Raw genomic sequence first — 15,280 nt, forward strand, 5'->3', positions numbered from 1 at the left:
GACCACTGATCAAAATTAAGTTTTAAAGATTTAATATAAAGTCAAAGATAACTGAAGATACAAACTTCTCAAAATGAGATTCAAAAGGTATATCGGTATCACTATGAACATGAACTTCTTGAATAGTCTGAGTCTGAAGAACAAAATAATAAGTACAAGTTCGAATACCATCAGGGTTGCTAAAATGGATACAAGTTGCAACCTCAAAGTCATTACAGAAAAGAAAATTAAGGTTAGTCTGTCCCTACACTACACTAAATGACATCCCTACTTAGCAAGATCTTAACCCTCTAGGTGTCAGCCGTGGTGATTTCCTAAGAAGATCACGCACTTCTCTTTGTCTCTTCTCAGATAATGGGTCTCTCCTGATCAGCCTATCTGCCTACCCATCCGCTTCCTTAGGCTCCCAAAATCATCTGCTCTGCTCTCCTCCCGGGTCTCTTTCCCTAATACCAAATCACATTTTCAATAGAAAAGCCCCTTGGGACGCCCCTCACGTGGTACATCTTTGCGCGGTAAACTCCATGATGGTACTCTTGAAGACCCTCGTTATAGTTGACCTTGGTTCCCAGGCTTCTTCTTCCGTGCGCTGATACCCCCTGAAATTCCTGGAAACTCCTACAGGCCTGCGCAAGGCGCCACTGAACAAAGTCCCTTTCATTCGAGCTGATTAGGACCCTCGCACCTGCATACAGCTCGTCCTGCAGTGGGCCTCAAATTCCAGACTTCACCATATCTTAGGCCATAAAACACTCTCAGAGCTCCATACTGGACACCTCACGACCTCTCCTCTAACGAGCACATGACGATTTAAACTACATGACATTATCTGCTCTGGCCTACTTGATTTACATGCAGCAGGTTCCTGCACTCTTAAAACGTTAACGTGATTTAAACAGCAAACATTCTTAACTAGCATACGTTTCTAAAATAACACATCTATAAAGCATATACTTTTAACCCTAAGTTCAATAGTACATTTTGAAAGAACCATGTCAACCTTGTCTCACATTATTTTAGCAGCACGTTTAGATTTGCTTGTGAATTGCCATGAGGCCTACACAAAATACTGGGTTTTAGAGTTACATTCAACTCTTACATTATTCCTTTAACATGAGAACGTAAGGTTTTCATATTCATCCCAAACATTTCTACATTAGTCTCACACAGTTATGATTATTGTTACTCTACTTACACATTCTATGCATTTCACCACTGAATATAAGACACTCGGTGTATTTCACTTCTAAATATAAACACTCTGGTGCAAAGTACATGTTAACTAACTACGTGCTTGTAAATATGGCGTACTTATACATTTTTTTCAAACTTGTGCTCTCTCAGAATAATAAATGTGTACATGCAGGCTTGCAGAATGCGTGAGCAATGTACGCTTCGCGTGTGCGAAAAAAGTACAGGGGTAGTGCACAACCTATTTTGGTAAAATACTTTGTAATAACGCCGTGCACTGACGCAACCCTCGGCGCATATTGTCCGCAAGATAAATCAACTATCTCAGCTTAGAAAAGTGGCAGGCCTACGTGAGAGCTCGGGTATAACACGCTTAGTGCAGTGTCTGACTGAGCAGAAGCAATGACAGAGAAACCCATCTGACAGGCACCTTGTGAGCCTCTCTGATGCAGCTTTTTGCATGGAAGAAGTCTACCCTCTAGTGTCAAGACAAGGTTCTGCACGCACAACCATAGAGTTCTCAAACGGGCCGGATAGCAGTGCAGATTAACACAGACCAAACCGCCTCAGAAGCAGGAGAGAGCTTCGTTTGGGGGGAGGGGGGTCTTTCACTTCTTAAAGCGTGCAACAAGAGTTTGAAAAGCCTTTAGGCTTGCAGATGCGTAGAGTTTATGGTGCGGACCTGTGTTTATTCGCAGGCATGGGTGGTGTTAATACAAAATATTCACCCCAGTCAGGAGAATCACAACTTTGGGAAGGCCACGCATTGGACAGGCCGCCTACACCGGAAGTGCGTAGCATAGGCCGTCAAATGCACCCTGCACTACTGAAAGTTGTGTTAAAGTAAAAGATGCACCAGGCCCACACAGTGTGCACTACATTATGCACAATTATTATGCTTTATGCTAATGGGACTACAACCAGACTTTATATGTCACCCATGAGGAGTGCATACCGTGGCAAGCATACGCACTGTTGAGAGCCTATGTTTCTTTACAAACACCATAAGTCTGGAAAGGGCAACATAAGAAATTAAATAGGTCTTTGAAGTCTGCTAGTAAATAATTTTCTAGGTGCGTACCAAAATCTGCAAAGTTGACAAACTATGCGGCTTCAACAAAATGTTATATATATACACTAATAGAGATTACAAATAAAATCACAAAGTTGAAGCAGTAAATCTCTTACCTATGTGTAGCAAACCTGTTCCTGTATCTGTAGGCTAGAAAAACCAGGATAGCAATGAGAATTAGCAGCAGAGCTAATGCCAGCGACACTCCAACGTAGACACCAATCTTGCTAACCGCTTGCTGGCATCTTTCGCCACTGAACCAGTAGTAGTCGGAGTACTGGCAACTGTGGAGAAAACATGGAGACATGGGTATGAGAAGCAGAGAACAAGCAGTGTTCCTGTGAATTACTCTCATTCTGCAGCCAGGGGGAATGATGCAACCCAAACATGGGTCTGCATGAGTTAATTCGTAGCACCTCGAAAGGGACAGAGGCGCCTCAACCTGGGACTTAAAGAGTTACCATGCACCATGCCCTCTGCCCTGGGAAAGAAAGAGTTACTCTGTGCTACTCCCCTGGAAGGGAATGGGTATGAGTTAAGATCAACGTTCTAACTGGACTGTTGTATTCATATGTTTTGAGGTTTTGTGTTTTAGGCACTTGGAAGGAGAAGAAACCTAACCTTGGACTGAACTAGGTACTTTGTACGACACTCAAGACAGGAAGGGAAAAAACTTGGATCTGCGAGGGGTATCTATGCTACACTCTCAGGCATTGAGTTGTGAAAGGTGTTCTGTACCACCTGCAGACGAGGAGAAGGTAGCCAACCTAGGACTCAAAACCTTTATCCCAACCGGTACTGAACTGGGGGAGTTATTCTGCGTTACTCCCACCAAAATGGGACTGCAAAATTCCTCTGCGCCACCCTCTCCACCCCACAAACACTTGATTGAGTTACTCAGTAGCACACCATGTCAGTCTGGGGATGGATGTGCCAAAACATGCTCCTCTGTGTAAGTAGAGACAATGCTTCTGGTACTTTAAGAGTTACTTTCCTTACTAACTTGCTGCTCTGTGAAATGGTAGAAACCTATCAAGGGACTGTTCGATATACTGCGTCTCACACTCTGAGGAAGAAAGGGAACCTGGTCTGCAACCCTGAGACTTACTAAGTGCCACAACCTGCTCCTGCGTGGAAGGGAAGGCACCCAGTCCTGGCCTATAATAATAATAATAATAATAATTCCACATTTGTAAAGCACCAACTTATCACCCCTGAGGGTATCCAAATGCTGGGGGGCCATCAGAGAGATGAGTGGGCTCTTGCCTGGTGTCAAATGATGCCTAGCCGAGCTGCTGCGGGTGCCGGGGATCGAACCGTGAGCCCCATGCCGCGGAGACTGCTGCTCTGCCACACCTCTCCCACTATAAGATTTCACTCCTCCATGCAATCCTTCAGAAGCAAATGCAAAGCCATAAGGGCTTCTGTCAACTCTTGAGAACTAAGGAGGAAGTTGCCTGCTATCCTCTACAGTTCCAAGAAGGAAAGTGTCTCACTTTAAGGCATGCACCGGATGTGCTGTCATATATCCAGAAAACCCCACTTGCATGTGCAATCGCTTATTTCTCCATGACTCTAGTACACACAAGAGAGAGAGCTCATCCATGGCCAGTGGAGGTATTCTGTGCCTTGAGTAAATTTTACTGTGCTTACTCCACTCTTATGAAGACATTATGGTATGACTTACAAGCATTCAGGTCCTGGCTTACTGATGAAACACTCTCCGTTGTAGCATTTGTAGTAATGCGGGTTGAGTCCACTGCAGTTGGATGCGCAGATCAGACCACTTGAGCTATTAACTAAGTAGTAATACTTTCCAAATCCCTGCGGAACGCGAGCATTGCAAAAGCCTAAAATGGAAAGAATCAAAACTTCAGTCATGGCATAACCACCTCTGTAGCAGCTCTGTGGTTCAATGGGCAACAGTGATTCACAGCTTCAATGTCTTTACCTTTACCAGGCCACAACTTCAGGAGCCATGACTGTCCCAAACCTACATCTACGGTCATCACCAAAGTTTCCCAGGTTCCCGTAACTGCCCCAAATTCACACCTTCAGTTTGCATGCAACCACCATTCCCCTATAACAGGGGGCCAAAGCTCAGCCCCTTTGGTCCAATCCCAGAGCACAGCCAAACCCTGCCACTGACATCACTGATGGGCAAAGGTACATGAAGACCGACTTCAAACTGAGATGAAGAGGAGCCTGAAAGACTACTACACATCCAACTTTGGGGCTTTGATGTCACTGCTGTTTGTTAGAATGCACTGCATATATGTATATATATATATATATATATACCTCCAAATGCGCAGCCTCCTGGATAGTAAAACAGCACGCCGTGGACACAATCGTTTGATGAGCGGTGATTTATTCAAAATTGATTGTCAAGACCCAACGCGTTTCGGGGACCAACCCCTTGTTCACGAGTGGTAATCTTGTTGTGAGCAGTATACTTAAAACAAACAATCATGTGATGCAATGACAACATAAACAACAGACTTCAAAAAGTTAATGCACTTTGAGTCTTTCTTTTACAAAAGAGAAGAAGAAAAGTTGTTAAACAGTGAATAAAAATAAAATCATGTGTGAATTACATTAGGCAAATATCTGAAGGAATTGGTGTATAATTGGGATAAAATGCTATAAAATGCTGGGATATTTTTTGTTTTGCTAAAAACTTTGGCGCTGCTTGACGAATCTTCACAAACTTTTCAAAACTAGTTTTGCAATAAATTCAGTTGCTGTCTGAAAGGTTTTGAGGCGATTCACTAAGTGGGGACAAAGGTTACAGCGACAATATGGTTAGAAAATTGAATTTAAAAACTATATATATATATAGACCTCAAGGAACTCTCCATTTTAAGTACCAAGCAACAACATTGGGAAAACCAGGACCACACACGTAAATACAATGACCTAATGGAAAAAATAAAAGCAAGATCTGACATTGTTGTTAGGTGGTCTGACAAAGGGGGAAATATAGTGCTATGGCCCCTAGAAATGTACAACCAAGAGGCGCTCAGTCAACTACAGGACAGAGAATGCTATGCAAGGATCAGTCCTACACACATTATAGGTATACAGGAGAAATACCATAATGAATTGTACAAATGGAGAGGGAAAGGCCTGCTGAGCAAAAAAGAATTTGAATTTTTTAAAAATGTTTATCCGTTTACTGCCCAAATGTATCTAATTCCTAAGATACACAAAAATGACAAAATACCACCTGGAAGACCAATAATATCTGCAATAGGGAGTTTATTTGAGAATACTAGTGTCTTCATAGACCATTTCCTACAACCAGAAGTAAAAAAACTCCCCGCTTATATAAAGGACACAGGAGACTTTTTAACAAAGATATATGATGTCAAATGGAAGGAGAAGTACCTATTTATGACATTGGATGTCCAGGCACCCTATACCAGTATTAGGCATAAGGATGGTCTGAATGCCATAAAACACTTTCTGGGGAAAAGACCTATAAACTTATTCGAACATACAAATATGCTACTGGAAATGACTGAGTGGTGCCTCACGAACAATACGTTCATGTTTGACAGAATGCACTACAAACAGGTCCAAGGTTCAGCCATGGGTACTTGCTTCTCCCCCAGCTATGCAAATCTGCATATGGGCTGGTGGGAGGAGCAGGTACTATGGACGTTATACCAAGAAGTCATGACAACCAATGTGATTGTATATAAGAGATTTATTGACGATATCTTTATTTTGTGGGAGGGCAGTGTGGAAAGTGCAATGAGCTTTGCAGATTAATTGAATGAGAATGTACTGAATCTAAAATTCACCTGCAACACTAGCACTGAATCAATACAATTTCTAGATGTAGAATTGTTTGTCCAACACAATAAGATACAAACACGTACCTACCGTAAACCTACAGCAGGAAACGTGATCCTACACGCCCACAGTTTCCACCCCACACCCTTGAAACAATCAATCCCGTATGCTGAATGTCTCAGGATGCCACGTAATTGTAGTACAAATGAGGGACTCACAGATGCCAAACAAAACCTCTTCATGAGACTCCAAAGAAGAGGGTACATAGACAAGACATGCAAAAAAGCAGAAGCAAAATGCAGCACAAGAACTCGACAGGAACTACTGTTCCCGGTGGTGCCAGACACGAGCAGAGACAAGCAGGAAAGACAATCCCCTAGGCTTATCACTGGTTTCAATCGATACCACTCGAACCTCAGAAAAATCTTAAGAAGGCACTGGCCATTAATCCATAATGATCCAACCATAGGGAGCACAGTAGGCGAGAGACCCTTGGTATCATTTAGAAAAGCGAAATCAATGCTTGTCTGCGATGCACCGGTCATTAAGAAGCAAAAAAACTGGCTACAGTCCCAGAAGGGTTTCAAAAAATGCAGCAAATGCAAAGCCTGCAACCATGGCATAAACACCACCAATGTCGAGTTACCCTTCAGAAGACTGCCCTATTCCATCAGGGAACATTTCACATGCAAGACTGAGTTTGCTGTGTACGTGCTCACGTGTGAATGTGGCAAAAAATACGTAGGGTCCACCATCCACCCTGTGCATGTGAGAATCCTACAACACCTGAGGGCAATCGCCAATTTAGATCAAACATATCCAGTGGCAAGACACATCCATGAGATTCATGGAGGCAATGCAGAAGGTCTGACGTACTTCGTCATAGACAGCATCCCCAGAAATGTCAGAGGCGGCAATCGTAAACTAGCTTTACGCCGCCTGGAGTCGAGATATATCATCCTCTTAAACTCCAAAATCCCTTCAGGCCTGAATGCGGATGAAGCCCTTAGCGTCCACATATAACCCCGACAGCCTCATGCCCCCCTTCTTTTCCGGGTACCCTTTAAACATCTGCTGTTCACGTTTTTATTGTAAATACACCCCACATGTCACAATGGGTATGGGCACACCTGATGTATTGTACATATCACTTTATTTCCTGCACCCTTTTATTTTAGTCACCAGGCATCAACATGAGCATTTCTGTACGAGTCCCGGTTGATCTCCTCCCGCTGTATGAATGGTTATCAGTATGTACCTAAATACAGAATAGGCACTAGCCTATGAGTGGCTAACAGTGTACAGTGAGCTGGTAATATATACTTACTATGTAGTATGCCCTGCACGCAAGTTACCGGGTCGGGCTTGAGAACTAGACCACAGCAGTCGGATGCCAGCTTCCTCACTCCCGTCCTAGCGCCCAATGAGATGCTATGTCACTAAGGACTGCACGGCCCTGAGCCAATCACGCTGAATACAGGAACATGTATGGGCAGACATACAGAGTATCACACGGGACATGAATACAAATTTTACAATGCATCCAATTTCGGTAATTGTATAGCGAGTGATGTTAGGTGACTACTTTTAATACAGTTAAAACACCGTGTTCATAAGATGGATTATGAGCACATATTGAAATGTTTAAAGTTTACCTGTTTAAAAATTATTTTTGACAACAAGTGAAAACAGACTGCCATGTTTACTTTAAATGTGCAAGTCATTTATCTATCCACGTCATCACATAGGGTGTAGCCTTTGAAACCATAGAAACAACCAGTACAAACGTGTTTTGTTAATTGAACCCATGACAGCTTGTACATGTATATATGTCGTAAAATCTAGAATGCAGTTGTTAGTGAACAAGGCGGGAGGAAGCCGCCGAAACGCGTCTGAGCAGAAACTGATTGTAAAATAAACCGTTTGCATTTAGATTCACGGAGTCAGCGCCTTCTTTAATTGGAAGTTTGGTGTGGTAAACAATATATATATGTATATACATATATCTATATATGATATATATATAAACCTCAAAAATCTCCTTTAAAAATCTCTTGCGACATAACAAATTTCCTCAATATCGACATTATTATATAATGATGTAGTGTAGTTAAGCCTTGCTTTTTATTGTTATAAATAATGTTATGTCTTGAGCAGTGCCTTCAGGGTAAGAGTTAGGTTTTTTGTTGCAGAGGCATAAGTTAAGCAAACATTCAAGGTTTTTGAAATCCACAGTTCCAGTGATTCTTTTTGTTGGTTTACTTGTTTTCAGTCTTTGCAAAAATAACAAAAACAAAGTTTAATTTTTCATAAAATTCGTGAATCTGTCCATAAATGTGCAGATCTGTAGACTGGAATTCAGATGCACAAATCTTGTGAGAAAAATTGAGGGTGTTTTTATTTTTTAATACTTTTGAAGGGGAAGTATCTGCCCCACTGGGACTCATTTCACTTCCTCCCTGGCATCAGGAAATGCTCCCACTACCCATCTACGCAATGCCTGCCATGTTTTTTGGGACTCAGGTTCAGCAGAGATTGGGTGTGCAGTGCGGTTAGAGTGCGGCGTGAAGCCAACGCCACAGCACATTACTACAGACTGTGCACAGAGGTTCAGCGTGCAGGAGGTTGCATGCAGGGGCTCGTCAAAGGACAGGTCCTGCTATGCATGCACACCAAGGGTTTAGTGTATGGGTGTCTGGCAAGAGATTCCACATAGGACATCACAGAAGGCAAAGCCCAGGTTACCAATCCTGGCTGCACACAGGGGATGGTTTATGGGGGGGGGGGGGGGGGAGAAGCAGTAAATCATCCAAAAAAGAGAACACAAATTTCCATTTCACAGGAAAAAAGTTGTTAAGCTTTGGCTTCTTTTGTTCATAACCCAATTAGAAATGTTCTTTAAAATAACGTGGTTCAAGTGGAGTTATGGTTAAAAACCCCTGACATTGGCTTCACTGGTAGCAGAAAGAACAATTTGGAAACAAGCAGGACCTATATGGACTACTTGGAATTTGTTTAATGTCGGAAGCTCTCTCCTTCCATTATCTCTGGAAACATTTAGAAAATACCTATTTTTGACTCGCCTGGATCCCCTCATGCAGTGGTGTAGCAAGGAGATGTATGTGTGGGGGGGGTCCATAGATCTTATCTGCGGCCATCACCGGACGGCAAACGCAGGAATCGCCAGCACCCCCCACCTTTGCCCCCCCCCCCCCGCTCTTACATGCAGCCGCCACGGGACGGGAAACACAGGGACCGCCACAGGCGGGCAAAGGTCTAGCTACGCCGTTGACCTCATGGTTGACAATAAGCGCTCTACAAATCCACCTTATATTGCATATATTGGATGTAAATAACATGTCTGATGCCTGCCTGCTGGGGGCGGGTCTAATGACAAAACATTAACTTATCTGAGTTATCAGTACTATGAATTGTAAGTGTTTATTGCTTATCATTGTTATAATATGTAAGATTTTGTTTCTTGAAGGCACCTTGTGCAGTCCCATGTGCGTTCTCATGAGTCAACTGTCACAACTTCAATCCTGATGTCAGCAGAGGCACATTTACCCACTGAGCTATTTATCATGGAGGACACACCTAAACACGACCCCTCAGCTCACTATGAAGTCATTGCCTGCTTTGTAAGCACACTGTCTTCAAAGATGGAGGCGGCACGGGTTCCCGTACATACCCGCTTATGGCCATCCGTGCCTCCAGGGTTGTTAAACAAGGATCACTAGGTAATTGTTTTATGTAATCTCTTACCTGTTAGGTTCAGAGTGGTTGTTTGGAGAGTGTAATTATTTTCTGCAAACTTCAGACGCTCTGGAAAAAAAAAGAAAGGAAAAAATGCATTAGTCAGATTTTGTTGTAAATAGGTTGTAAACATTTCATATTGATCATACTTGATAATGCTCACAGCTTTCAACTTTTTGCTAATGTTTCGCAAACATATGGTTGTATTATTCAGTTGCTTTGAAAACAATGATGACTTCAATGTATGATTATTTATTTATTTAGCCGCACAATATTTTTCACACAAATGTTTAATATTGAACAATAATATTAGATAGTATCTTTGGCAAGATGTAATCTGTAGAGTGTAAACTGAACGATGGTTGGGTTTTAGCAGAGCAAAGCTGGTAGTGAAAGAGATGGAAATGTCCTTTTGGAAATAGGGAGGGACAGTTAATTGGGGTTGGAGGCAAACGGGATTTTATTTTATTTAACATTTTCAAATATGCTGGTCAGAGTGGATCACGTGTCCAGGGCTGAGTGGTCAGATTAGTGTTGAGAGAGATCAGGGGCCTCATTTATGAGCCCCTGCGTCAGTTTTGCGCTTCCGATGCGTCACTTTTTGTGACGCATCGGCGGCGTAAAACATGCATCCTGTTGCGCACTATTTACAAAGTGAAGCATCTAAGCAGATGCGTCACGTTGTAACCCCCTGCGCTACATTATACGTGCGTCAGGTATAATGTATGCAGAGGGGGGCGTTCCCCCACCAAAAGCCTCGTAATAGTGACGCAGTGAAATCTATGAGATTTCACTGCATCACTCTTAGGATGCTGTTGCGTCAAAATCTTGCGCCTGCCTCACAGCAGGCGTAAGACTGACGCAAGCCCTTTCACATGGGGCTTTCCCCATGTGAAAGGAAGCATTGCTGGTGTTTCGTCACTTTTGTGACACACCCCAGCAATGCGTGACTTTTGCGCTTACAGATACGTCAGAAATACTGACGTATCTGTAACTCCTTGTGACATGATGCGTCATACTGTAAATATGACGCATCATTGGTGTCGCAAGGAGGACGCAGTGAAAAGTGACGCATCGCTGTTTTCACGCAGCGATGCGTCACTTTTCATAAATGAGGCTCAAGATGTTTTAGGGGTGCGAAATCTCATAACTTTTTCTTTACAGATTTTGTGGAATTCAACAAAACGTTCTCAAAATTGTGCTTTTGTAGCAAATATGGTTTGATGGTAGGTTGCGTCACTTATTTTTAAGCTGGGTGCTGAGTGATTGTCTTTTAGTGAAGTATTTTCTGTGGAAACTGGCTTCCCATCGTTATGTCATAAGTGCTTTTCTTCAAGATTCGGGGGTCGAGTAAAAGAAGTTATGCAGAATAAGGTAAAAAGGTCAGGAAATTTCACGAATTTCAGCTTTATATGAGAATGAGAAAATTGCAAAGTTTTTTGCTCGTTCAGTTACAATTTTGCTCAGACCTAGCATTCTTGCCAAAGTTTAAGTTAGAGTCCCAAAGTATGTTGATGAATATGTGTGGTGTTTGTGCATGGATTGTAGGAGAGTAGGGTCTGCAATCCTATGGTCACCCCAGATTTTTGCTTTTTGCTTCACTGGTTTACGACTTTCCCTGGCTGTGGGCCTGCTAATCAGACCCACAGCCTAGCTGTTCTCTCTCTAAATTGACACACATGTACTTTAGGTGCATTTACCAATCGGTATTGGGACACCTTATAAGCCCCTGTACAATGTACCCTAGGTACCCAGGGCATAGGTGTACCCAAGGCCTACCAGGGGCTGCAGCATGTATTATGCCACCCCTGGCTGGCCATCTAAACAGACACAACTGGCTGGTAAGACAGCTGGGGCAAGGTGGTGTAATCACCCTTTGCTGTAGATATAGTATACCTATATCTAACCCCAAAATGAACACATATACTCCTATCAGTCACTCCTATGGCAGGCCTTATCAATCCTGAAGACAGAGTGCTTGGAATTATGTGAGATGGTGCTCTAGCATGAGCTGAGCCTGTCTGCAGCTTGCGGAACCAAGTCCTTATAGCTGTTCAATGATAAAGCTATACCATATACTCTTAAGTGCATTATAATCCTCGTGGTTATTGCTAACTTTGCTAACTTTGGTATAGCATTATCAAAACATGTCGAGTAAGGTGTCATACGAATTGGAATACTACCCCCTCGCCAGTTCTGGCGACGGGGGTAGCATTCCACCCTTTTAGAGGGACACGACATGTATGTAACTGTGAACCCCCACAAAATGGATGCTGCCACCACAGACACAAGTCTGACCTCCTGCTGCTGGGAGTCCCTCCAGCGAGGGAGGCCTGGACAAAGGGTTTCCTGCCTTGGGAGGTGCTAGCAACACCCCAGACAGGATTTTGTGTATTGAGGTAGGGAGGGCTGAAAGGAATGAGACATGCCTGGGGCACACAAGGTGTTCCTGTGCATACCCCGGTTCAAACCAGTTGCTGGGGCACTCCAGCCCCAGCTCTGGTGCAAAACCGGACAAAGGATAGGGGGTGTAACCACCCCCCTTCCTGGTCCCACCCATGGGAGGGACCTAGTCACTAGTGCAGCCCCCTTTAGCAGGATAAAGGTAGGAGCTGGTCCCATTCCAAATTAGATTATCCTGAACAACTTTACAAGAAGAAACTCTGGACTTCGACGTTCTGCTCCACAGAAGACTGGAGAAATCTCCCTTGTGGGCAAGGAGTGTCCACCATGCACCTGCAGGCACCATCAAGCGTCCTAGCGGTTCAATTTGTCGTCCTTCCTGCCGGAACCAGACCTCAGAGCTCGATGAGACCCGGACTCCCAGACCTCTCTGACCTCTACCCACACCTGCAGCACAGCTGAGACCCGTGGGTGCGACGAGACACGTGGGACCGGCCATCTTGGAGAAACTGCACTTCGCTTCCAGCACGAATCCCGAGGTAAAATCGACCAAGTGCTTTGGGGATTGAGAAGCCCCAGCCCCGAGCAGTCCCTGCACGAAGATCAGCCCTCCAGCATCCACGAGATCTGCGTGGGGCCCTTTTGCTTGATTGCTGCTCGACACGTTGTCTGGTCACTTGCCGGCTGGCTAGTGGCCTCCTAGACGACGATCCACAAAATTCATACCGCTGGTCTGGTTGCTCCAGACTGGCCCTTGCTCCCTTCCAAAAGAGGAGCACGCTGGACCCTCCTGGTCCGCACCAGACACCGTTTCCACTCACCGCGTGGGTAGCCTTTGCCAAGGCCTGTTGAATCCAAATCGGGATCCGACACCGCCGACAGCGAGAGCCTGCGTGGGACAGCTCATACCTCCATCCTCGTCATCCAAGACACCGCCTGGTCCACGTGGCTGCAGAGACAAGCGTCCACTCTTCACCTGATCGCGACGACAGCATCTGGTTCCTTCCTGGTTCCACACTGGTCACTGGCTAGTGACTTTGAACACTGTCCCCTCTGCTTCCTCGATCCACCCTTGGATCGCACCGGACATCTTCCTCCTGGTCGCCTGCAGCATCTTTCTTCAAGGCTCCATTGACTGCAACGCGGAAACCCGACACACTTTCACACCTATGCACCCGCAGCCCGTGGGTGAGGTAACGAGAGCATTTCGGGGCTCATAGGTAGATTGACTCTCCTAGTGTCCAGATATCCAGTCGTTTTAGTCTTAACTAGTCAGAACTGCCTGTTACTTACCTTTTTGTAATTTGTTCTGCCCATTGACTTTGTTTCGCATCTCGCGTGTGAGTTCACACTCTGCACACGCGTCCCGTGGGCCTCCTGCTACTTACCTAAGGTTAGGGTAGTGTAGTCCCAGCGATCCTACAGCCTCTGGGCATCTTCATTTCCTCTATCGATTTCCTTATACCATTTACTTAGTATATGGTTTGTCGAGCCCCTAGGGCACCATTGTAATTTGTGCGACTTATTGTATTTTTCTTAAGAGTATTGTTATGTGCTTAGCCCTGTGATCTCATAAAGAGTTCAGAGGTGTTTGTTAGTAATAAATATATTGTTTATTTTCATAACAACCTGTGTGGTGTCCTTTCATCTGGTATTCAAGGGGTTATATGTGGTAAAACGGCTGGCTTCACATGCCAAAAGAGTTTAGCCTAAGACTGCTCTGTCCATGCTACCATTAGGATAGCTGGTCTATAAGGTTGACTTACAACCAATCACCATAAGGGTTGTTTGGACTGATACAAGGTGATCACTAGAACTAATGAGCATCATAGATCAGGCCAAGTTCTCACATGGATGTGCTAATGTGAGCGCGGAAAGTGGAGCTGGAAGGATGATGTGGCTGGTTTTAGGAGTGTGGTATGTATCAGAGGGGTGGAAGAGAATGGCCTTTTCAACACAATGGCGGTTGGGAAAGCTCCCATAACATTACAGAGGAAGGCAAAGTAAGATCCGCTCTCAATATATCCTCTACCTCAACTCTCTGTCTCACCTCAAACCTCATTCGGTACCATGATCCCCGAAAAAACCCTTTCTAGACTCTTCCCTACTCTACCCCACATTGAATAATCTTTTACATGTTTTTACTTTTCAGATCTCCCAAACAAGCCTTTCTAAACCCTTACCTCTGAATCTTCCCCATCCACCTCCATTCTACTCATCCCAAACCTCCTCCTACTGTAATGAGCTGCCCCAAAAAAATGTCAAATTCCTTCCCTCCTCTATCCCTCCACTATCCTTTTCAATCCAATTAACAGACTAACATGTACACCACTCTAATTCATTTCATATTTCACCATGCTAATTCACAATTAATCCTTCAAGTGTTTCGGAATAGCGTGCTAGTCGCCGAAAAAGCGATTCAACACCTCATCACGGGTAGCAAGCATTATGTAAATGCAAACCTTTTCCCTCTTCTATCCCTCCACTATCCTTCGCAATCCAAATAACTGACTGACACACCCAACACTCAAATGACTTTCAAATTTCACTATACTAATTCAACATTAATCATTTATGGGTTCCCGAGTAGTATGCTACTCATTAAAAAGCGCACTTAAACACCTCATTAGGGGTAGCTAGCCCTATATTAATGCATACCTTTTCCCCTCTATCCCTCCACTATCCTTCATAATCCAAATAACCGATTAAAATATCTACCACTCAAATTACTTTCATATTTCACTTTACTAATTCACCACTAATCCTTTATGGGTTGCTGAGTAGTGTGTTACTTGCCGAAAAAGCACTTCAACACCCCATCAGGGGTAGCAAGCACTATATAAATGAAAACTTTTTCCCTCTTCTATTCTTCTCAATCCAAAGAACTTACTAACATATCCACCACTCAAATTACTTTCATATTTCTCTATACTTATTCACCACTAATCCTATATAGGTCCCAGAGTAGCGTGCTACTCACCGAAAAAAGCGCAGTGGTAGTAAGCACTATATTAATGCAATTACAATACAATTACAATCCAGTAGCACCTAGAGTGT

General features: G+C 43.9%; 1 protein-coding gene across 1 annotated transcript in view; it reads right to left on the minus strand.

Annotated features, from left to right (window-relative positions):
* LOC144797995 (mucin-3A-like) overlaps positions 1–15,280 on the minus strand; it is a 149,503-nt gene that overhangs the window by 25,113 nt on the left and 109,110 nt on the right. Inside the window, exons 7-9 of the mRNA XM_078668791.1 lie at positions 9,830–9,889; positions 3,951–4,113; positions 2,380–2,547 (exon numbers count right to left, since the gene is read on the minus strand). Of these exons, the coding sequence (XP_078524917.1) occupies positions 2,380–2,547; positions 3,951–4,113; positions 9,830–9,889 (391 nt within the window). The remainder of the gene's footprint in view (positions 1–2,379; positions 2,548–3,950; positions 4,114–9,829; positions 9,890–15,280) is intronic.

This window comes from Lissotriton helveticus, chromosome 12 (genome assembly GCF_964261635.1).
Source record: "Lissotriton helveticus chromosome 12, aLisHel1.1, whole genome shotgun sequence".
Classification (NCBI taxonomy): domain Eukaryota; kingdom Metazoa; phylum Chordata; class Amphibia; order Caudata; family Salamandridae; genus Lissotriton; species Lissotriton helveticus.